At 40.1% G+C, this 24,386-nt stretch overlaps 1 protein-coding gene across 1 annotated transcript in view; it reads left to right on the forward strand.

The window, feature by feature from the left end:
- SLO2 (slowpoke 2) overlaps nucleotides 1-24,386 on the forward strand; it is a 566,463-nt gene that overhangs the window by 515,087 nt on the left and 26,990 nt on the right. Inside the window, exons 18-24 of the mRNA XM_065236869.1 lie at nucleotides 8,381-8,486; nucleotides 8,551-8,766; nucleotides 8,836-8,999; nucleotides 9,067-9,178; nucleotides 9,257-9,442; nucleotides 9,505-9,717; nucleotides 19,388-19,567. Of these exons, the coding sequence (XP_065092941.1) occupies nucleotides 8,381-8,486; nucleotides 8,551-8,766; nucleotides 8,836-8,999; nucleotides 9,067-9,178; nucleotides 9,257-9,442; nucleotides 9,505-9,717; nucleotides 19,388-19,567 (1,177 nt within the window). The remainder of the gene's footprint in view (nucleotides 1-8,380; nucleotides 8,487-8,550; nucleotides 8,767-8,835; nucleotides 9,000-9,066; nucleotides 9,179-9,256; nucleotides 9,443-9,504; nucleotides 9,718-19,387; nucleotides 19,568-24,386) is intronic.

Raw genomic sequence — 24,386 nt, forward strand, 5'->3', positions numbered from 1 at the left:
ATGCAGCATTCAACTTTCGTCAGCATGATGAGGTACAACTTCCTGGCACGGGTTTTGGCGGACTTGTTCTGCTTCTTGTCGCGATTAGGGGCCTTTTGTACCTTGAACGTTCGAAGCCCAGCCTTAGTTTTGGCCTTCTGGACAAAACTTCGGCTTAGGTGCAGCTTCTTAGCCACATCCCTAACGGATTTCGGTTGAAGGCCCCAACTACGCGGTTGTGATTTTTGGTGTTGTACGGAATACTTTTTCCTTCACTTCTGGGCTTCCGATCAGTGGTCAACCGTTCCTCGAACCGCTTAATCACTCGCGACACCCGGGAATTCGCGATTCCGAACGTTTTAGCGATGGAACGATGCGAGAGATCCTTGTTCTCGTGATGAATGCGCAAGATTTTATCACGCACGAGCTGTTCTTTCGACTCCATTTCCGCGAGTTTTGATCACAGGACTTTAAAACTTGCAGGATGTAAATAATGCACTATGAACTAAATCCACCCAAATTTTCATTAAATTCTACCCAACGGTTAAAAAGTTAGAGCAATTTCATAGTGTGGCAATTTCATCGAGGACACCCTTTATTATACAAATACCCGGACAGTTCTACGAACTTTAGGACAACTCTACGAACTTCAATGAAGTTATGTGAACTCCTGGGTCGGTAACATTGGTACGGAAAACAGATCCCACCTATTCGACCTATTGTCCCCCTAAATCCAACTGTTTATCCACAGAGTAACCGTACGTCAACTGAAAAAAGCATGTTGATAAAATTTGTAGACACCCGTTGGAACTAAAGCCCTCAAGTCAAAGTATGGACGACTGTCACCACAAAACTGGAAAAAGCTGTTCTAATCGAGCAAAGCGGTGCATTTTAACGGTTCGATTGGAACAACTTTTGACAGACATCCATACTTTTACTGTAGGGTTTTAGTTGGAACAAGATAATATGTAATGTTGAAGACAACTTTGGTTTCACTGCTTTGATGAAGCTTTCAAGCATCGCTCGCAATGTTTTTGGATACATTAACTGCCATTTTGTGACGCAAGGGCGCTAGTGTTTTCTGAAAGTCATGTCTCTGGGAAAACGAAAGAGTGGACCATATTGTCAATACAATATAGTTGCGGCTGATCTATTGCGGTTAAAAAGAAAACTTCGAATGAGGTTGATTCGACCGCCGAGTTCAACCGTACTGGACTGCACTGAAAAAAAAAATATTTTAATTTAAGATTTGTATTTAAACTTATAAATTCTAAATAAATTAAAATTATATTGTGATAAGTTTAACGTATGTACTTTGATATTACATTTTATACTTTTTAAAGATTACCATATGATATTTTCACTTAAAATTTAAATTTTTTTATTCAACATTTATTATTTAATAAGAAAATTTAAAAATTTAACATAAAAAAGCCTTATTAATTAAAAAAATTAAATTTCAAATGTAAAATGTATCCTTATAACTTCAAAATTTAAATTATGCATTTAAAATTTAAGCATGTCAAATTAAAAATTTAACACTTAAAACATTTAAATTTTAAAATGTGAAATTTAAAATTAAACGTTTCAAATTTGATCTTTGATCTGATAGCTGCGATACTGACTCTTCTTCTTCTTTTTTACTCCGCCAAATGAGAAGTTGTCTGTGTACCAGCAATATCATTTGGTAATATTTTCATATAGATTACTGCTTTAAAAGATCTTGAAAAAAGATTGATATTACCCCGCTAACGCGTATTACACCCAGTTCTCCTGCCTTGAGATTGTGCTCACCAGAATGGGTATCCGAAATATAAGTATACACTGAAAAAAGTTTTCACATAGTTTCTGTTGGGAACACAAGGAATATCAAAATGAATGATTTCTATCTGAATATCACATAACATTTAAAAATCTATGTTAATAATCATATAGATTTCATTGGACACCAGCACCGTACTCAGCTAGTGGCGAAGGTGGCATTTGCCAGTAAAAAAAACCCGAGGAGCGGAAAAATTGCTTGAAATTCGAGCTGAGCGAATTTCAGCGAACTGCAGTGAACTTTCGGAAAGTTCTGCAAACTTTAAGGTGAATCGCTGTGGAAGCCTTTACATTTACCCCTCCCAATTTCAGGAGCATCAGCTTTCTCGATACATACAACAAGGATATTGGAACTTACCGTTTACTGCAGTGTGACAAACAAAGAATTCCAATATCATGAACAGTTTCGCAACAGCGTCCAACATTTGTGTTCTAAACAACTCGAAAGCAAATATCAGTCATCATGACGGCCATCTTTGGACTTTTAAAGGAATCACCGTAAAGACGTTCTGCAAACTAATATTTTTTATTACTTTATTATTGCGATTTTTAGAAATTGGCTAGTTCATCTCATATTTGAGAACTTCAGTGAAGATTTTCAAACTTTAAAATCTGCAAGCCTCAAGCCTTATACAAATATCCGTACAGTTTTACGAGTTTCAGGAAAACTACAATGAAGTTTTGTGAACTTCAAGGAGATTCTCAGAATTTAAGGGAGCTGTTTCAAACGTTGGGGATTTTCTGCTTTTTTTTCAGCAAGCTATTTGAACTTCAGCGAAATTTTAAACTTTAGTACAGTTCTGCAAGCTTTAGGGGCGGTCTGTGAAGTTCAGGGTATTTATTTTTTTCGAACTTCAAGGAAGTTCTTCTTGAGAGAACATCAGGAAAGCTCTACGAACTTCATTGAAGATCTTCGACTTTAGGAAAATAAAGTTCTGAAAATTCTTGCAAACACCATAGAAACAAAGAAGTTCAACAACATTCAGAGAAGTTCATTGAACTTAAGCAAAAAATTTAAAAACTTCAGCAAAATTTATTTTAAACCTTAAAGACGTGCTTCAAACTTCATAAAAGTTTTTCAAACTATAACGAAAGTACTGCAAACTTTAGGAAAATTCTGCCAATTTTTGGAATGTTTTGCGTGCTTCAGGAAAGTTCAATGCCCTCATGATAAGTTCTTAACACTTCAAGAAAGTTCTCTTCCTAGATAAATTTTGCTGCATGGTAAATCAACTGGCTCATATTTGAGTCCCGTTCTCTCAAATTCGGAAAAACGTAGGTCACTCATATATGAGTAAATGTCAGTTATATATGAGTAAATGTCACTCACCTATGCATTTCTTTAACGCCAGAAAAGTCTATAGAGGCTAGTGACTTTTAACGCATGCACAGCGGGTACATCGCCGAGTAAAGTTGTTAATTATTTTCCTCTGGCAAACCTAAAAAATGATTTTTTTTTCTTTATTTAGGAGATTTTTAGCCGTAGGCTAGTTCATCTCCGGTAAACTTGAAATTGAATGAAATTAAAATTGAAATTAGATCGGTCATAATTAGTTAATCAGCGATTTGTTATGTATTTTCCTCAGATTTCCACTAAAACGCTTTCACATATCGCCCCAACACAACCGGACGTTAAAATCTCTCCTGAAAATCATTGCAGCTTTGCCCAGGGCGAATGAGAACGCCCCAATTTGAGTTTAGCTTTCTCATAAATCACATAAAATGCAGGAATTCACCGATGAGCAAATTTGCCACAACTTTTGTGATTATGAGTGAACTTAACTCAAATTTGGGTTGTTTTCATTGGCCGTGTGCTATCCGCTAGAAAAATGTATTAACATTACGAAATATCTACGAATTTCAGGAAAAAAATTGTCAAATTGTGAGACGTTTTGCGAACTTCCAAGTAGTTCTAAGAACACTAGGATAGTTTGAAATACTTCCATTTGAATGAACTTCTATGAGCTGTCTTGTCGGGTCGTCGGTGGAGCAACTCTATGTCAGAGAAAAGAGGTACACACCAAATTTCTTGAATTGTGTTCGGTGCATTTTTTGCTGAACGTGTTTTGTAAAATAAGATTTTTACCGAGAGTTATCAAGTAGAAGTATGTGTTTCAACTCATGTTGGTATTAGTGATAATATTCGAGAGCAACAACTGCCCATGTGCAACACACAAACCCTAACTAGAGTCGATGTATACTAGACTGATGCAAAATTTGAAATTTTCGCTCCACAGTGCTCAAACGGTTCCAAATTGGGCCCTGATTAGCCTCCCGAAATTTGAAGTCATTTAGTGAGAAATTGACTTGGCACAAACCTTTTGTAGTTTATATGGGAATGACTATGGAGAAACCATAATTTCGGTTCATATGTATCTCAAAATTCACCAGTTCACTCTACTTTAGAAAAATGATAGCTGAACTTCTTGAATTCTTGAAATTTTCTCAGCTACAACTTTGTTAAAGACCACTTTTCGATCAAATATAAGGAACAAAAGTTGAGTGTTCACTCGGCTGTCGACAAAAGCAGGCCACTCTCGATGTGTGCTACGCGATCGTCTGTTTTCTCGGCAGCAACCATTGTGTTGTCCTCCTCATTGTTCTTCATCAGCAGTTCTTTCGGTCGATGCGTCGTCGACTTTGGAAAGCAACCGTTTCGTGATGAGTGTGTGAGTGCTGACCACGTTTTGCGTCCATTGTTGCAATGGACGCGCTCTGACCCTCGTTGGCGTACAACAATTTGCCATACAATGAAACTACTGGAAGCGGCTCCAGTTCTGATGGAAGAGGCTTTTTGGATAGCGGAAGATAAAGTGTTTATTGTGTTGTACCTTTTGACTATAATTTTAAGATGTATTGTAAAGTGACCAAGAATCCTCGGCTCTGTAAAGTTAATTCGGTTGAGCCTTATCAAATAAATTAATAAACAAAAAAAAAAAGGAACAAAAGTTATTAATGATTCAAGTCACTGATGTCTTATGATTATGCTCAATCAACTGTTCAGCAGGCAACATTGGTGTTTATGGCGCGTAGAATAGAGGACAAAAATCATGGCTACTATGCCACACTGCAGAATACAGTGTTGCCCACAATACAGTTGCTTAATCTTGCCATAATCATCAATCTCTTAAACAATTAATAACTATTGAATTTGACGTTTGGCTGACAAACGATTTTCTGCAAAGTTGTAGCTGATAAAAATTCCCATAAGAATAGCAATAGAATTTGTTAAAAGTACAATATGTAAAAAGGCTAGAAGACAATGAACAAAAAGTTTTGTTGTCCCATAGTAATTTCCATACAAACTTCAAATGGTTTGTGCCAAGTCAGTTTTTCACTAAATGAGTTCAAGTTTTGGGAGGCTAATGAGAGCCCAATTTGGAACCGTTTGAGCACTGTGGAGCGAAAATTTTAAATTTTGCATCAGTCTAGTGTATACCCAAGCAACGTTGAAAATACTTTTTAATGACTTACGTAAAGAATCAATAATACTTTAAAATACATCATTTAATACACTTATACAACCTAAAAAGCGCAAGACGCGGAGCTTATAAAACTAAATACTGGTCTTATAACATGTTTTGGAAACATCATATAAACCAGCGGCACTGGTGCTTGGCGTGATAGACTTATTATTTCCTAACTAGATCAACTCCGCGTGATGAGAGGTTTGTTATAAGTATCTATCATGTTCTTGCCAATGGCATGAAAATTATATTCTCGTTCAACACGCTTTCGATCCGTCATAATAATATATCATTCAATATTACATTTTTTTTTGCTGTGTATATGAGATTTACTCAAATTTGGGTTATTAGGCTTAACCCAGGAATTGAGGGGAAAATAATAATTTTTGGGTAGTTTTCCATCTTCGTGTACACAGACTCTGATCCTAACCTGGGTCTGGCGGACTCGTAATAGATTTCGAACCAATTTGAACTGTCAAAATCGAACCATTTTTTACTGTTCTTATAAGAGCTCATATGGAAGAAACAGATAGGGAGTATCGTAATCTGAGTAAAACGTAGTTGTTATTATTTTTGGAAACATATTCATAGTTTTGATGAACAAACGTATTGGTTTCCGGATCAATCTCGCAAAAAATCAACCACGCGCGGTGCAAGAAACGATCCTTCGGAAAGCGAAGTAAACTTCTCTTCACCGGTGCACTTGCAGTGTAGCTGCAAAACTTTGCGTAACCTCGCATTTTAACTGCTTAGGAACTTTTATGAAAACCAAATATTATTGATACAGTAGAAAACCGGAAAATTCGACACGCGCCAATCAATTTTACTCTCAATCTGTACATAAAAAATAACGTCATATTTGTACAATGATGCGCCATAATGCACACCATGTCCGACGCTTTGTTGTTGTACAGAACGAGAGTAAAATCGAAAGTCGGGTGTGGGGTTTTCCGGTGTCAAACGCGACCGACAATAACAACGAACTACAACAGACTACAATTACCAATCGATATTTCAAGAGAGTCAGTCTTGCTTTGTTTATCAATTTGACAACCGTTCGAACAGAGTAAAGGCCGGCGCACAATACACTCAAAAAATTCCACACGTCGTCATCATGTGTCTCACACTTAATTTTGCGCATATTGTGAAACACATCCATTTCATGTGTGAATCTTATGCTATGAACCATGCCTGAACACTATGGATTTGAATTGTGACACACTTGGATTCTATGTGCTTCATATGGTGATATCAATAGCTTTGCACACCATAGTTCAATATTCTACAATATTCTACTTTATCGAATTCTACTTTACCGACTCTAAAAATGAATCGACAAATATATAAACAAAACTGCCAGAGGCCAGAGCTTTCACATATATTTTTAATGGGTCTGATTTGGGATTCGATCATGGACTGTTGAGGTATGCTGCTGCCGGAGTCTTCGTTCGATCTCACTGTGCCACGGTTGTTCTCATATATGAGGCAGGTTGATAGGATAAAGTCACAACTCTTGTTATCGATGTTTACCTTTCTGAGCAAGCAATTCACATCGTATTGAAATGCAAAACACTTTAAATCCATCTGTTTTGAACAGTAGCGTGATTCAATGTTCAAATACACTTGAATAGATAGTGAAAGATTTTCAACATTTCAAAGTTTGGAACACTATAAATTAACGTGTATAACACATTGAACCAAGGTGAAATACACTTAAAGTAAATGTGATTGTGCATTTAGAAAATCAAGTGTTTAAACACTTCGATCAAACGTGTGAAATTTTTTGAGTGTAGATACGTTTTCGGGTTTTTTGACAGATAATGCATGGGCTAACTGTCAAAAAACCTGAAAACGTCTCTATTGTGCGCCGGCCTTAAAGCTTGCTGCAATGCGTCTTGGATAGTGTCTGAAACTGGTTGCGATTCGACTTCGCCAGACCCAGATCCTAACCACATCGATATCCTGTCAAAATGTAAGCAAACCCTATATTTTGCGGTGCTTATTTATTGTCGATTTAGGCAACAATCAATATGAAACTAACGATTTTAAATTGGCTCACCACTTTAGTAGCCTATTGGTCCCAAGCAAGCGATTAACGTACCCTATTCTAGTCGAAATTCTAGTACTACGCAATGTTTGTTTTGATTCGCTATGAAAGTTTGACAGATAAAATGAGGGGTTATTGGTTTTTCCTATGTTTCGAGGGGTGATTCGACAAGCTTGGGACCGAAGATAGTACCAGAGGTGAGCCAAAAAGTAGAGCACGTTTCTTCGGGACCTACTTGTCTTAGAGTTACCTCTATGATTTAGGGCTTATGTTTTCAGAGTTTAAAAGAGCTGAATAACCATAGGACTGCAACGCCTGTCATCTGCAAAAAACTCGAGTGAAGCCAAATTTATCTGGTGCTCTGGTGATAATTTGACAGCTCCTCCTTTTCCTCTATGATTAAGATTGGTACATGCCGCGCCGCATTGCGGAAAATAGATAGAGTTTTCCAGAAAACTTTATAGAAAAGCATGATTCACGCAAATTGTGCTCGTCAATTCGAAAACAACTAAGTTTTTTTTTTTTTAATTTTTTATTGCGGGAAAGTAAGAATGGGTTTGAAGGCATTACATTTGTTGCCACCTTGCCGTATTTAATGTTACATGGTTGGAGCTTAAATATGTCATGGATGTTTTTGGCAGTTTCAAGAACTGGATCGCGCGCAGGGGGTTGTGAATAACGCTTATTAAATCCATTTGAACGTGAGCCGCAAAGATCTCCGAAAAGTGTTGTTTACCCGTTGCTATTATCTAGACCTAGAACCGCAATGTGCAGTTGATAATTCACATCTATAGAGTAGACATGTTTGTTCCTGCTAAATATGTGTGTTGTTCGAGTTGAGTTCTACTAGAAGAGTTGACATAGGTGTAGCTGCTAGCCGAATCGCTTCGTGACCTACCTTTTAAAAGTCACTGCAAACATTCGGGGATTGTTTTTGAAGCAAATCAAAGTATAATTGGGTTATGCTAATTTCAAATTATTACGGTTGAATTCTGATCAAACGATCAGAATTCAACGAAAGTTTGAGGAATTTAGCTCTGAAAAGAATGAATCTCATTTTTCACAGAATCGTCAAAGGCTTCCCGCCCGTTTCACCGTTCATCGGAGTTAGTCCGACGCTCTGTTTCCTGTTGAAGGAAAAGAAACCCCTCTGTTGCTTACAACTTGCTCAAGTAAGTGCCCCCAAGCCTTGCATGCAGTCGTTCATTTTGATTGATTTCATGACTCTTTGTCAAGGTCTGCGAACACTGTAGCTATCGCAATGCCAAGGAGTACCAGTGGCAAAACAAAACAATCATCCTGGCCGCTGACTACGCCTCAAACGGTATCTACAACTTCATCATCCCGTTAAGGGCGCATTTCCGTTCGAAAACATCCCTCAATCCGATCATTCTGCTGCTGGAACGGCGACCGGACATTGCCTTCTTGGATGCCATCTCCTACTTTCCATTGGTAAGATAAGATTTGATCAAGCGGGCTTCGATTTTCACTTCCATGACAACGGTTTCATCTTTCCGACAGGTTTACTGGATGCTTGGATCTATCGATTGCTTGGATGATCTGCTGCGTGCTGGCATCACACTGGCCGAAAATGTGGTGGTGGTAAACAAAGAACTGTCAAATTCGGCCGAAGAAGACTCGCTATCGGATTGTAATACGATCGTTGCCGTGCAAACCATGTTCAAGTATGACTGGATAGGGTGGGGTTCTTAGGTCTTTTCCGGACTGATTTGTGGTGTATTTTCCGCTTAGATTCTTCCCAAGCATCCGTAGCATTACCGAACTGTCACAGAGTTCCAACATGAGGTTCATGCAATTCCGCGCTCACGATAAGTACGCACTGCACCTGAGCAAGATGGAAAAGGTAATTAGATCGCTAGATGCACAACTAACCGGTTCCGATCGAACCAACTCTGTTGACACTTTTGCTGATCTCCAACAGCGTGAGAAAGAGCGTGGTTCGCACATTTCGTACATGTTCCGATTGCCATTCGCCGCCGGCAACGTCTTCAGCGCGTCGATGTTGGACACCCTGCTGTATCAGGCCTTCGTAAAGGACTACGTCATCACATTCGTGAGGCTGTTGCTCGGAATTGACCAAGCGCCCGGCAGTGGGTTCCTGACTTCGGTTAGTCGGCGTTATTTGGGCGGAGGTTATGTTTAATTGAACTTTTGCTCTGATCTTTGCAGATGAAAATTACGAAAGATGACATGTGGATCCGCACCTACGGTCGACTGTATCAAAAGCTCTGCTCGACGACTTGTGAGATCCCGATAGGCATCTACCGAACGCAAGAAACTAGCGGTGCAGAAGCGTCACATGTGAGTAGCTCACCCATCGCCGAAAAATGGCGTCCGTTTGGATCTTTCGGCATTAAACATTGTGTGCGGTTGCGACCAACGGTGAGTCCCAGCATCGTCTTCCAGCAAAAGACATGATCAAAAGGCTGCCTACATTTACCACCTTTCGAGCCTTTTTCTTATTATACTCAAGTTTTTATTTTTAACTGCAGATTACAATACTTGCTCATTCTCTTCTCGGATCTCTTTCCATTTGGTTTTCGTTTTGTTTTCTCAAATCAGTTCGCAATTTTTTACCTCTATTCCTCTCAATCTCTCAGTCTCTATTTAAATCTTTCCTGCTCGATTTTCAATCCTATTAGTTTGTTTTGAATTCAGTTGAATCTTTTGGCTTTTTCGTTCCACTAATAAATGACTGCTCTGTCATAATGTACGCTTTCCATCATCCAAGCAAGCGCTCTCAAAAGTAAATACTCATGTTCAAAAAGCCAATCAAAGACGCAAATCGCAAATGCAAACAACGATCGAAAGTCACGCTCACATTCATATCAGCGCAAAAGTCACATACGCCCACACTGACGGAAATGGTCGGTTCATTCTAACAGTAAATTGTGTACATAATCGCAATCGAAACTCAACTCAACCGCTTCCGAACAAAATCGGCCAAATCAAAACCGGACAACTCTATCGCTTGCTAGATCCTGTCAGTTTTAGTCACTCTCTCCTTCTCTCTGTCATTACTAGTAGTGTCAGCGCATAGCGAAGCGGAATCCGTCTTGTTTTAGTATTATCAATTAACAGTAGAAGTCCCGTTTTGTGAATTGATTTGCTTGCTTCCACCAGTTCGACTTCCTTAAATGCTAGCCGATTACATTCGAAGTCTTCGTGTAACCATTGCTACTTCTACCGCTTCTTCCTATTCAACGGAATACTGCAAACAACGATCAGCGTAGAATAGAACCGGTTAGTGATAAGCTCTCTCGCTGTCAGATCATGCAACCGCCGAATCTCGCAGCTCTGGGTTGAAAAGTTGTTCGATCTTTTTTTTTGGTTCGATGAGTTTGTTATTATTGTCGTTATATCATAACACTGTTGAAAATTGGATAAATGTTCTGACAGTAAAATTCCTCAAATAATCAGTAACTTCACACTTCGAACAAGTCATGTAAATAGCGTGGACTCCCGGTAATCTGACCGTTTTTAAACTTAACACTAATCTGCACACCGTGCTAGCTAAAAATGGCTCTTCCGATTGTGCTATAATAGTCAAAATGATTAGTGCCTACCGCGCTGAACTGTCAGAGGAAACTATTGCGAGAGACATTTGTCTTTGAGAGCAGCTCAAAAAATTATTCACTTTTAAAATGTGTTATGCTCGGTACTCTTTCGACTGATGTTTCAACTTCCTTGTCGATTTTTGGCAACCCAGGAATCGAAAAACAGCTAATGATTCATTCCGGTAATTCCTGGAAATCAGGTTGGCCTATTCTGCGCGGCGTGTGAGGTGAGGTGACACGCTGTCACCTGTGAAGTGACAATTGTCACCTCGGGTGAGGTGACTCTCCGTGCAAATCAAATGAAGAGTCACCTTACCCGAGGTGACAATTGTCACTTCACTGTCACCTCACCTCACACGCCGCGCAGAATAGGCCTAAGGAAGAACTTTTATTCAGTAAACAAATAGGTCCATCAAAATGTTTATTTATTTACTTTCCAAAGTTTACTTAATCTTCCTTTGGAAGTTTCTTCCAAAAATCCCCTGGAATTGTCTTCTTCCTTACACCATAAGCTATTTTCCGATTTCTCCCGGAAAGCTCCCGACGACTGGTTTCGCTCGCAAGGTTCTTCTCAAGTTTTTTTTTTTTTGAGTTAGTCGGAACTGCTTCCAAAGTTTTATTGTGGTTCCAATAGCTTCAGGAGTACTCCATAAACTTTTAAGATCTGAAAGGGTAAGTTTAAAAGGTCTTTAAGGGAATGTTCCGATGTAAGAAATACAGTTTCATTAACTTCTGTTAATAGAACCCGGAATTTCGGGAAAGTCCAGAGAACTCCAGTGAACCTAAGGAAACTTCAGAAATATTTTCGAAACTTCACAAGTCCAAAGAACTCCAGGGAATTTAATGGTTTTCAGGACAGTTCAATTCATTTCAAGAGAATTGTGATAACTTTCGGGAAGCTCTGAGAACATCAGAACCGAACAATTGATTTCAAGCAGATTACTGAATGTTCCGAGAATCTTCAACAAAGTTCCAAGAGGTTTATCAAAATTTTGGAGTAATGCTCCGAAAACTTCAGGGTTATCTGAATTGCTGTATCATTAGAACATGTAAGGAACATCTGGGAGTGTCCCAGAAAATCTCCCAGATATCTCTTTCGTCCGAATTATTTCCCCAGAGAACTTGAAGTTTCTTTCAACTGTTCCGTAAGCCCTCTGACTTTCGACTTTCTCCAGAAGTCAAAGTTCTACGGGATGTGTATATCGAATTTTCCCAGAAGTTTCTATCGCCATCCCGTAGGTATTTTCCGAGCTTTTTCTGGCGTCCCCTGGAAATAGCCACTCCTGGAATTAGTTTCCGATTTCCGATATTCTGGCTTCCTCTGGCCACTTGTTGAATGCGTCGACGACAATCAAATAGTAGTTTCCGTCGAACGGTCCAGCATAGTACGCATGTATCCGCTGCCACGGTTTATCAGGTGCAGGCAAGGATTCCAGGTTAGTTTTGCTGTTGGTCTTGACTGCTGCTTTCGAGCATTCTACACATGATCGGACAAGTTGACTGATATGCTCATCGATCCCGGGTCAGTAGACGTAGTTGTGTGCTATGAAACGGATCCATTCTACTCAAGGATGTCCTTTGTGGAGAAGACGTACAACTCGATCTCGAAATTTCGTTGGGATCACCAATCTTTCTCCTTAGGTGAGACAATTGGAAACAACTGGTAGACTGTCCCGACCTTGGTAAAACTGTTGTAGCAGTGGATCGTTTATTTCGGACTGATTAGACGGCCAAGTTGCCCAAACGAGCTGCTTGACTTGCTTCAGTACTGCATCCAACTCTGTTACAGCTTGAACCATCCAAAATTTGACTGGTAGGGCTTCGACTGACTGCTTGACGATGTCTTCCATGGAGGCTTTCAGCTCAACTGATGCGATGACAAACTCTTCGTTCGGACGGACGTGGGTTGATCAGGTGGGATCAGTAGTGTATACAGCAATGCCTTTTCTCGAACCAAATATTTCTAACAAAGGCTTGTTTCCAGAACGACCTGTCGTCCGAAAATCATCCGATGGAACCGTGTTACGGCGAAGATCAAAACGAGTCCCTCTTTCTCGATTTGGCTGTAGTTTTCGGCTGCTGCGAGGCTTCTTGACGCATACGAGATCGGTTTCACAGATCCATCTGGTAATCTGTGGGCAATGCGAGCACCAATTCCGTAACTTGACGCATCCACCGACACTATGATTTTCGGCCCGTACTTTTCGTAATAGTTGACGGCTCCTAGGTATGAACGAAGTGATGATACATCTCGAGGCGGTGGTATGCTGACGATGGCTGCTGCCTTGTCCAGGTTGGGTCTAATACCATCGTCGTCCAAAACTTTTCCCAGGTATATCACTTGCTTCATGCTGAAACTGCATATCTCAATCCGGACGGTTAATCCGTGTTCCTCCAGACGGTGAAACACTTACCTCAGGTCGACTAATACGTCATCTAAATAACGACAGGCTCCTTTGACGTCACTCACCATTGCGTCCATGATCTGCTGTAAATGCACCCGGAGCTGATTTAATGACAGGTGTGAGGCGAGTTTACCGAAAAAGACCTTCGTGGGTGTTAACTGTTAGAAGAGGCTGATCTTGGCGGTCCACTTCCACTGGAAGGTAAGCTATGACTGAAGACCGTGCTGCCGGGCATCTTAGTAAAGATATCTTCTGGCAAGGGAAGCGGACACTGATTTTACTCCGCACGGTAGGTGCTGCCCAATCTGAATGATCAACTGGATTGAGGATTCCCAAATTCTGCTGCCGTTGAAGTTCGTCTTCCACCGCACCTTGAACGCTGTATGCAACTGGACGTTTCGATCGGTAGACTGGTTTTGGGTTTCATTGGAGTGTCAGCTGGTCCACAGCGTTGCAGTGGCTGTTCAGTACCGAGATGTTGGCTGGTAACCTTGTTGCAAAAGGAACTGATAGGAATGTCCCAAAACTCGAAAAGCTCAATCCAGTCGGAGCCTAGAATGTTCAAATCAAGATTAAGTGAAGCAACATGGCACAAACCTTGTTTTGTAATGCCGCCAATGTTTACATTACACCAAAATTCCAGGACCAGAAAATGATCCAAATGTCTGACGCTGATTCGATCTTGAGCTTGAGCTTGAGCTTGAGCTTGATTGACCGCCCACGGTTCCTACTCTGTTACTACCAGATCAGCTGTAATTACACAGAGAACCAATAGACGATGCTTGGGACTAGCAATCATCCTCAATGTGAAAAAACTGGTGATCTTAAATTAGGCAATACCAGCGCCGGCCGCGCCCGAACACAGGTCAAGAAAGGAATGGGAAGGATTGTGTTGACATGACACTCACTTTGATGGAAGCCGAGAACACCTCTGCACCTCCACGAGGAATCACTGGGATGTTGGATAAGAGGGTTGGGTTTGCAGCAGGGTTCGTTTTGGTAAACGATAAGTTGAATTGATGTCCTAACGATCATATAACGTGAAGGAGCTTGGGACTAAACCCACGGTCTTCTGCTCAGTAAGCAAAAACGTTTGCCACTAGGCAGACGAGCACCTTTTTAATCACCGAGTTGCTGTTATTACCATGTAGTCATATTAGCAAATAAAACGATTGACGAATCTTGAATGTGGATGGGCCTGAGATTAGACTCATGATGTTCTGCTTAGTAAGCAAAAACGGTTGCTCTAAGGCAACCGAGCCCCTCATATCACATAATACCGTTGCTCAAATTTTTGTATCCATTCAAAACCGGAACTAACGACAACAACGAGTTTCGCAAAATACACGATACACAAGCGATTTTACCATAAATCTCTTTGATATGTAAGGACCTAGGACCGCGTTTTTCTGCTCAGTAAGCAGGCCACTGTAACCGACGATCTTTCAAATCCGAAAACTAAAAACTACGAAAAAGTACTTAGGCCTTCATTAAGTTCCACTTTCACGCGACGTTCAATGACAGGGTCCTATCCAGGATTACATCTGAAAAATCCAAATCTGGCCAACGCCCACCTAAACCTGTTCTAATCCACCTGAAATGACTAACGAATGGAAGACTTTGACTACCCAGCCATGCAATAGTCTCATTCCGTGCCTTATGGCAACTTGATGATTCTATTGCGCTCATCTTTTGGCACCACCCAGGGGAGACTTGGTCCTGTACCCAATGCTTAACTTATCTCCATTCCACTCGGCTACTCGCAATTTCTTGTGATATAGTGGGCGGAATATTATTATATGAGACAATTCAATGCAGACGTCTTTCCAAATTTGGCAGATCGACAGGTAATCGGTGAGTTACCACGATAGTTGCTATTCAACAACTCGACAACGTCCCATCGTCAACGCCTGCTATGAGAATTTCCCATTGCAGACGCCAACGAAATGACGTCATCGAGCTATCGATCAACTACCCTGGTTATCGCCTGGTACCTTATAGCACGATGCTAGGAGGCGAACCGGAAGAATCGATGAGCTACCTCTCCCCCCAAATATCTGACGCTTATTCGATCTGCAATCGAACTGGAACCTTGTTGATCTCAATCTCGCAATGCTTCATCCTTTAGCTGATGTTCTTCACTGACACGATCTTCACATCCTTGCTGCCCTTAGTATCGTAATTATTTTTCTTCTTCTCACCGCTGCCGCTGCTTCTACTAGACGAAAAACAAGCATAATATCCTTCCTTATGGCGAAAGTATCATATCAAGAAGACTGGCAACTTTGCCAGAATCCAAGCGACAGATACAGTAGCGCTGCGCTTGAGTGAAGGTACAAACCTTTCTTCTGAGGATGTAATCTTTGCTATACAATTCATTCGAAGCATTTTCCTTTGATCGCTAGATGACGCGATTGTACTTGTCTCATAGCGGTCGTATGAGAAATTAGAAGAGTTGCCAGTCTTCTTGATATGTTGTCTTCGCTTATGGCCTTTCTTCTTACATTCCCGACACTGATGTTCGAGGAAAAAGCAATCCACCGAAAAGTGCATGTCCTCACAAGACTAACATGAAGTGTTGGGTTGATTGCTGTTGGGTTTTGCCCCGGTGCCTTGCTTATGTTTAGACTTGAAAGGGTGCTCCTGATGGACTGCGTGAACAGCACTGAATGATTGCTGCTTCTCTACTAGACTCGAGACCAAACTGTTATCCTGTTTCAGGTTCGGCAAACTCTTGCAATCTTCAACCACTTTCTCCAGAGTCTCGTTCAGTTTAGTGATTAACCTCATGCGGTTGTCGGAATCACGTGATGACTTTAATCCGCACGCAAAGATGAGACATTTGAACCCGGGACGGGATTTGACAATCGAGCTTCTCACTCTTCTTGATGTTTTTGAATAATGCCCTTCGGAAAATTGGGCGTGGTGTTTGACGGAGTTGTCCAATGATGTCAGGAATGTATTTTTTTTTTCTTTTTTCATTTGGATTTTATTTGGAGTTTCTACTGCAGTTTAGCAGCTTGTACATCAGTTTTGCTCAACACCATGAACAAACAACAATATCCATCGCTTAAAAAACGCAGTGCACTCAATTTGACAACTTTCCTTTCGCAAATATAAACAATTAACAACGGCATCACTGCCAGCCAAATTGTTGCGATCCTCTGTCCTTTTTATTCCACGATTGTACTGTCAAATCGACCAATCAGAAACTGGCTCGGATTTGACAGCAAATGGGCTCGAAATCGCTACCCGATTGTCAAGTCCCGTCCCAGATTTGAACTGCTTCGCCGAAAACTTTCGTAGCTTGAAGTCCACACACGCCTTATTCACTTTACACGAATACGACACAAGATCATCCGAATCGTCCTTTGACGTCTGGAAACACAAATACCAGCGGTGAAAAACAGAAACTGGTGATCCGAAAATCGTTTTCAGCTTCGCTATTGTTTCACTGAATGATAGCTCCTTTGACGGTTTAGGTAAGATGAAACTGGTAAAGCGTTCGTGTAGTTGTGGATTCAATTTCCTCATCAGTAACCGGACTTTCACGGCATCGTCCAGATTTCCAGCATCCTTGTCGAACAAGTCCGCGTACCTCGCGTACCACGCATCAAAGGTAGAGCCCTGTTCCGGATCATAGACACCGAGAGCGAATCCAAAAACAGTTTCGTACCTTGGCAAGTTTTGAATGGCCTGCTGGATCGCTGTAACTTGCTGCGTGAGCTGCGTCATCAGCTGTTGCTGCTGCTGGAGGATCTGCATAAGCATCTGGTTGGTATTTAGTTGCTGTGCTGTTCCTTCTCCTGCTTGCTGACCATTTTGATGTGGCATGACGTTAACCTCGAAACTTCGCATGCGGAAATCGACCGACGGAAAACTAACTTTTACGGACTATTTCACGAAACCGGCACCGAGAATACTCGTCGCCACTTTGTTTTAATTAATTACATGTCAATACACTTTAAAGTTGTATTCAAATACTAAAATACAAAATTTGTTAACGGCGTGGTTTCAAGTGCCTTAAGACTGGTGACGGACTGATCCTGTCGGGTGACAGATCTCATTCTTCCTTATCTACACTGTAAAAAGTTTTCAGTTAGTTTCTATTAGGAACGCACCTAGTATTTTTCCAAAAACAAAAACAATGATTTTTACCTGAATATCACATAGCATTAGAAATTCTATATGAGAAATCATATAGATTTCATTGGACACATAACGTTCATTTGATTTAGTGGTGCAATTTCCAATTATGGGATCACATGAAAGTTATGTGAAATTCACATGGATGTTTTCCACTGGTTATGTGATTTATTTTATGAGTGTAGCTCGACTAGACGTCGATCGATTTGATAGGGTATGGCAATTAGATGAGTTGGTTCGTAGGGTGGTCCTCCCAACTGTGGTGAATGCCGATAAATAACGATTTTTATAACATTTAATACCGATAAGCTTGAAAACAATCTGGCAACGCTGGACTACACTCAACATTGAGTTTGTCTGATCGTCCGTAAAGGGATGTAACATATCACATCAAGTTCGGACTCCGAGATTGGGTCCTAAGAGTTTCTTGGGAGTTTGGGGACCAAATCGGGCACTCTGGATAGTCTGGGTTTTTTTTTTTTTTTAATATTCGACAGTGTTTTTTTTTTCTTTCTGAAGCTCAATTATAAACAATTAAAACGAACAACTTTTCGACCCAGAAGGCAAGCAAAAGATTCTCTCGACTATGCGATGCTAGAGCCCCTTGTCCGCAATCCAATGAAAGCCTTTCTCCTTCAATTAGACGCTTTTTTCCCAACCTCAACCTCAGTCACAAACTTCCCTGCTCTGTCCACCACCCCCCCCCCCCTTCCGTGCTCCTGTGTATCGTCTGTCGTTTCCTCTAGTAGTGGTACAATTTCTGTTTTTCTAGCTAAAACCAAAACTTTCCCTTCAGTTCTTGCCGTTCATGTATCGATCGGTTCAAATCTCAGTTTTACGTTCCTTGGTTCTTTAACTACGGTAAATCATCAATGAATGCTTCGACGCCGGTCGGACGTAATCATTTTTTAAATATTACAAAACAGGCTCATCACGGACGAATTATTTGATCGCACACGCACACAGTGAGTCCTTTTAGTTCAATTAGATTTTTTTTTCTTTGTGAATCTCAACGATAACTTAACTAAAAAACCGTTTAGAATCCCCTTAAACACATACTGATCTGTAACTCGTACATACAAAGCTTGGTGAAAAGTTTGTTCCCTAGTTTTCCCGTTCAATGCTAGCCGTAGATTGTCTTCACCCAGACCTCTTTCTCCAGCCCCCCTTCCCAACAATGTGTTCGAAAAGATGAACCGTATCTGTTTGTCTTTAGCCTTTAAACCAATCTCCCACCAGTTTCGTGGTTCAGGTAAAGCTGCAACTACTTCTTTTTTTGTTTTGCATGACCTTGTTAACTTTGTTATCATCTCCCTCCCCCTCAATGAAGTGTTTCTTTGTGATAACCCGTTTCAACATCAGGCCAGAGAAGGTACAAGCTTTAGCAACATGTAACTCTAACAAAAGGTTTCATTCATTATCATGAAATTTAATTTAGAAACGGAATTCCGTTGCTTTAGCTTAGTGATTATCGCTCATAGTTTTAAGTTGAACTTTTGTTCCAGTGCACGGGTCAGTTTGAGTTTCGAATTATTCCGACATCCACCACGATCACAGTAGGCGTCAATTACATTTTCATTGCTTCCTAGATCCAAATCAATCACGAGAACAACAATCAACCCACTCTTCTGTTGTTTGTTTTGGTTTTTGTTTTTGGTTTCGTTTCCTCATTCGTTACACACTGAAACAAGTTTACATGTTGATATATCTTCTGTACGAAAACTAATATCTAATTCATCTTAACATTATTGGAATCGCTCGCTTGATCTCGCATGTCCGTTTGTTCGTTACTAAAAATTAACAATACCAACCCAAAACCTGTAAAACACATCCAACCAACCAACCAACCAACCAATCAACCAAAAAAAAACATGAATCGACTAAACAACCGACACCACTCCATCATCATCATCATCCGCGAATCGGCCAATCGGTGTAAATCAGTACGAAGAGGAAGTGGTGACGACGACGGCAACCGCCAGCAGCACTTCGGCCTCCGGCGTACCGATCAAGGGCGTCGCGGAAGCGAACCTCCGTGGCGTCACCTACCGGCCGCCACCAACGACGTCGATGCGCAAGTCGTCGTCCTGTCTCGGGGGATGTACCGCCCGCCGGGGATCGAGCGTAAGTGTGCCACCTATCTTCGTTCTATGGTATCTCCCGATTTTGTTCTTCCTTTGCAAAAGAAAACACCTCACCTTCCTCACCAATAATTCCATAATCACATTAGATACAACATCCACCCCCACCCCACCCACAGCTGCCGCGATCACCAAATTGATTTTTTCAGGATCGTTTTGAACCGTAGTGTGGGTTTCGATCCAGTAGGCCTATTGGATCGCTCAACAATTCTTTCGTGTTTCCCCAGAGAACTTTCTCTCATTGTGTTCATACTTACACTTGATCATAACAAGGCTGTGAATTTTCACTTAAATTTGACTGATGGAAAATTTGCTATTCAAGCGGAATTATTTCTGACAGACTAGATGTCAATTTTGCAAGCACCTTCTCGAAAATCGGCCGATCAACAACATTTTAATTTATTTTCGAAGTGTAAAATTTAAGTGGAAATTCAAGTAACGGAACACAGCCTAAATACATAAAACAGACACTGCAGACCAAACAATAACACATCGGATACAAGGTGTGTATAGATAGGTGTTACAATGTGTCAAATTCGTGTGATTCAGCCTTATTCAGTTTGATTGAAAACTGCAGTCGACTGAGTTTGTTTACAAACAAATTTGGACAATGAACGATATCCGCGACAAACTCGGATTTGTCAATTCATTTTGGACGGAGTATCTTTGATAATGCGGGTAACTTTGATAATTTATTCTCTGCGCTTTTTTGTCAAATTGGAAACATTGGTACCACATTGTAGCTTAGGGTGGACAGGTTGATATCATATATTTGACGTAGGATTACGTGATCGGTATCAATATTCGGCGACTGTGTTAGGGAACCCACTTTTTGCAGGCAAGCGGTGATAATTTTGATCACCATTGCAACAGTTGGACATTTGTGTAATTTTCAATTTTGAAAATTGATAAAGTTTTCATTTCAGCAGATTCGCAGAAAAATTTCCAATCGATTGGCTTGTTGAAATACGTAATTCTATGTCAAAATATCATGAGAAGTTATTGGAGACATATGAGCACCTGATGGCTTTGCAATAATTTCTGAGACACAAAGAGAATCTCTAATATTTTGCATGATTGAAAATGGCCGAACTTTAGTTCAAATGTGAATTACTGGCCATAATAAACAAATACGCAAATTTTCATGCAAATCGGAGAAGCTCGCGTCAGATCGTTATTTGTCGTGCAACTGCTCCCTTTTGAAACGTTATTTCTATAAAAAAAAAACTACAAAGGACAGCCCTATGGGGTTGTACGCAATGGTGACGTAGGACTACGTGGTCTTATATAATAAATCTTATTTGGTAACTGCTGCAGGAGCTTTTGTTTTGTGTAGGAACAGGAATTTGAGCGGGGTTCTTTCTGTTTATACTCTTTAGTATGGCGCGCTACTGTGTTAGGGAAATCGCTTTTCGCAGGCAATCGGCAATCTTAATTACCATTGCAACAGTTGCACATTCGTGCAATTTTAAATAGCGACAAAAAATACTTGAAAAATGATAAAGTCTTAAATTAAACATATGCGTAGAAATATTTCTGATCAATTGATGATAAAATTATTGAAATTGGTCCAGGGGCAGCTGAGTTATTAACGTTCAAAATATTTCATAATTTTGTTACACGTTCTAATTTAGGTTTTCACGAAGTGTACCCCCATATATAAATCACAAACGTAGTCCTACGTAAAAAAAAACTTTCCAGTTCTTACGAACAAAATTATTAACTGTACTTTCATCCCGCGTTCTCCATTCCCATATACTGTGAAAGAGCTGAATCGTACCTGTATATACACACCTTGATTTGAACATAATTATCGCTCAACTTGTCAAATAGGTTAATCTTCGTTGATCGATTCTCTTCATCAACTTTCTCTTTCGTAAATAACTGGATTATAAAATCGTTTTCTACCGTGTCTATGCTTCTTTCGTCGAACGGTGTGTCGAAAATATCCGGAAATATCTTTACACGGCCTTGCCGATCAAAACAGACAGCCGATGAAAGGAATCGATCATCATTCGAGCAGTTTAAAAAGACGTTTCTACCAAACGAACTTTGCCGTGGCACAATATTTTGTAAAAATGTGTTATAGAACATCGAGAAAATTGTTTCTCATTTAAAATAAGCTAGAAAAATCAGGAGTTTGTTGGTCCATTTTTCTTAAAATCACTGGCAGAAGGTTGTCTCTAAACTGCTCGGCAATATGATCAATGGACCACAGCAAATTTTTTCAAAAATCGGCCATCAAATTACTATTTTTTATGAAACGCACAAATTTCGGTTACTTTCCTCGTGGTTCTAGAAGAAAAAAATCTCAAAATAATGTTATACAGTAATGACCCGATTTTGTCAGCCCCCTTTTTTAATTTTTTTTTTTTAATGTTCTACGAATTCCATGCGCATTTCCAGAGGTCCTATTGCATTCAAGCATACCTTGAACATCCATCTTGAAGATGAATGAGAAAGATGTGGAATTCCGACTATGTAAAATTATTTAACGAGACAACTCTGATGCGAGGAAGGGCTGGCAAAATCGGGTCATTTCTGTATTTCGAAATTTGAGTGTTAGTAAACGTCATTTAAACTGCTCGAATGAAGTGGTTAATTGAAATTGGTCTATTTGAAAAATTGAGCGAGAATTTAACCAACTGTCTTTCATAATGATTGGCTGCAAATGGACTTTACTCGCAATTACTTAAGGATCAATTTACAGTACTGGTCAAAATAAAGTACGCACTTCTGATAATGACAAGTTTTCTTGTTTTTGTCAATATTTATTATATACAGTTTTTTGAAGTGTTCGAACGAAGTAAGCATTAAAGATTTACTTTCGGAATATGCTATGTTCCGGGCCATGAGAGTGGTAAACTATTTATTTGATAACAACATTTATTGGGAAACCGTCCATTTCTGAGTGGACAAAATAAAGTACGCATTACAATAAATTCTGCATTTTCAATGCTTGTTCTTAAAATTAATACTAAGTATGACCACAAACGAAATGACAGACGACTAACTGGCGAAGAAATCAATTAAAATAATGTAGTTCACTGTAATAGAATTTTCTTAGAAGCTTGTGCCAGCAGCCACCAGATGGGCTAGTATTTTTGTTTTGATTTGAAGAAAGTTGATTTTGTGTGCAATGATTTTTGACAGTGTGCAAAAAGTGTATAATTTTGTCATTTTTTATACATTTCAGTTTTGAGTAGAGTGAAAGCGATAGAATCAAAACATTCTAGTACACATGGTGAAAATGCTAGTACAATCCAGTAGTAGCATAGAGGTAACTCTAAGACTAGAAGGTCCCGAAGAAACGTGCTCAACTTTTTGGCTCAGCTCTGGTACTCTCTTCGGTCCCAAGCTAATCGATTCACCCCTCGAAACATAGGAAAAACCAATAACCCCTCATTTTATCTGTCAAACTCTCATAGCGAATCAAAACAAACATTGCGTAGTACTAGAATTTCGACTAGAATGGGATACGTTACTCGTTTGCTTGGGACCAATAGGCTAGTCAAGTAGTGAGCCAATTTAAAATCGTTAGTTTCGTATTGATTGTTGGTAGTAGTGTTGCCATGTGGTACACTGAAAAATTGCAATTCGAGCTGCTCCGTCTGTCACTTCGTTTGACCATAGAGGTAACTAAGACTAGAAGGTCCCGAAGAAACGTGCTCAACTTTTTGACTCAGCTCTGGTACTATCTTCGGTCCCAAGCTAATCGATGCACCCCTCGAAACATAGGAAAATCCACGAACCCCTTATTTTATCTGTCAAAAAATCATACCGAATCAAAACAAACATAGTGTAGTACTAGAATTTCGACTAGGATGGGGTACGTTAATTGATTTACTTGGGACCAATAGGCTAGTCAAGTAGTGAGCCAATTTAAAATCGTTAGTTTCCACCGGTTGGTATGACCAACTTTAGCTTCAATGACGGCTTGCAAGCGTCTTGGCATACTTTCAACAAGGTTTTTGATGTGCTGAGGGTTGATTTCCATCCAGGGCTTCAAACAGTTTGTCACGGTTTGTCACATCTTCTGAGGTCAACATTCTGATCCAAGTTTTCAATGGGATTCAAGTAAGGGCTCTGGGCCGACCATGCCAATAGTTTGATACGTGAAGCATGGAAGTAGGCAGAGGTTTTGTGAGCGGTATGCTTGGGGTTGTTGGCTTGCTGAAAAGTAAACTTTTTATCTCTAAGCCAACTTTACGGGATGACTCCTTTAGATTTCTTTTCAAAATGCTGATGTAGGAGTCTGCCGTCATTATTCCATCTAATTCAACCAGATTTCCCACTCCAGTCCACGCAAAGCATCCCCACACCATAATATCAACAATCAATACGAAACTAACGATTTTAAATTGGCTCACCACTTTAGTAGCCTAGTGGTCCCAAGCAAACGATTAACGTACCCTATTCTAGTCGAAATTCTAGTACTACGCAATGTTTGTTTTGATTCGCTATGAAAGTTTGACAGATAAAATGAGGGGTTATTGGTTTTTCCTATGTTTCGAGGGGTGAATCGATTAGCTTGGGACCGAAGAGAGTACCAGAGCTGAGCCAAAAAGTTGAGCACGTTATTTCGGGACCTTCTAGTCTTAGAGTTACCTCTATGATAATATCATAGAGGTAACAGAAGGTCCCGAAGAAACGTGCTCAAATTTTTGGCTCAGCTCTGGTTCTCTCTTCGGCCCTAAGCTAATCGATGCACCCCTCGAAACATAGTAAAATCCACGAACCCCTCAATGTACTTTCATAGCGAATCAAAACAAACATAGTGTAGTACTAGAATTTCAACTAGA

Source organism: Ochlerotatus camptorhynchus, unplaced genomic scaffold, assembly GCF_037179485.1.
Source record: "Ochlerotatus camptorhynchus isolate MF236.1 unplaced genomic scaffold, CSIRO-AGI_Acam_v1.1 ptg000577l, whole genome shotgun sequence".
Lineage (NCBI taxonomy): Eukaryota > Metazoa > Arthropoda > Insecta > Diptera > Culicidae > Ochlerotatus > Ochlerotatus camptorhynchus.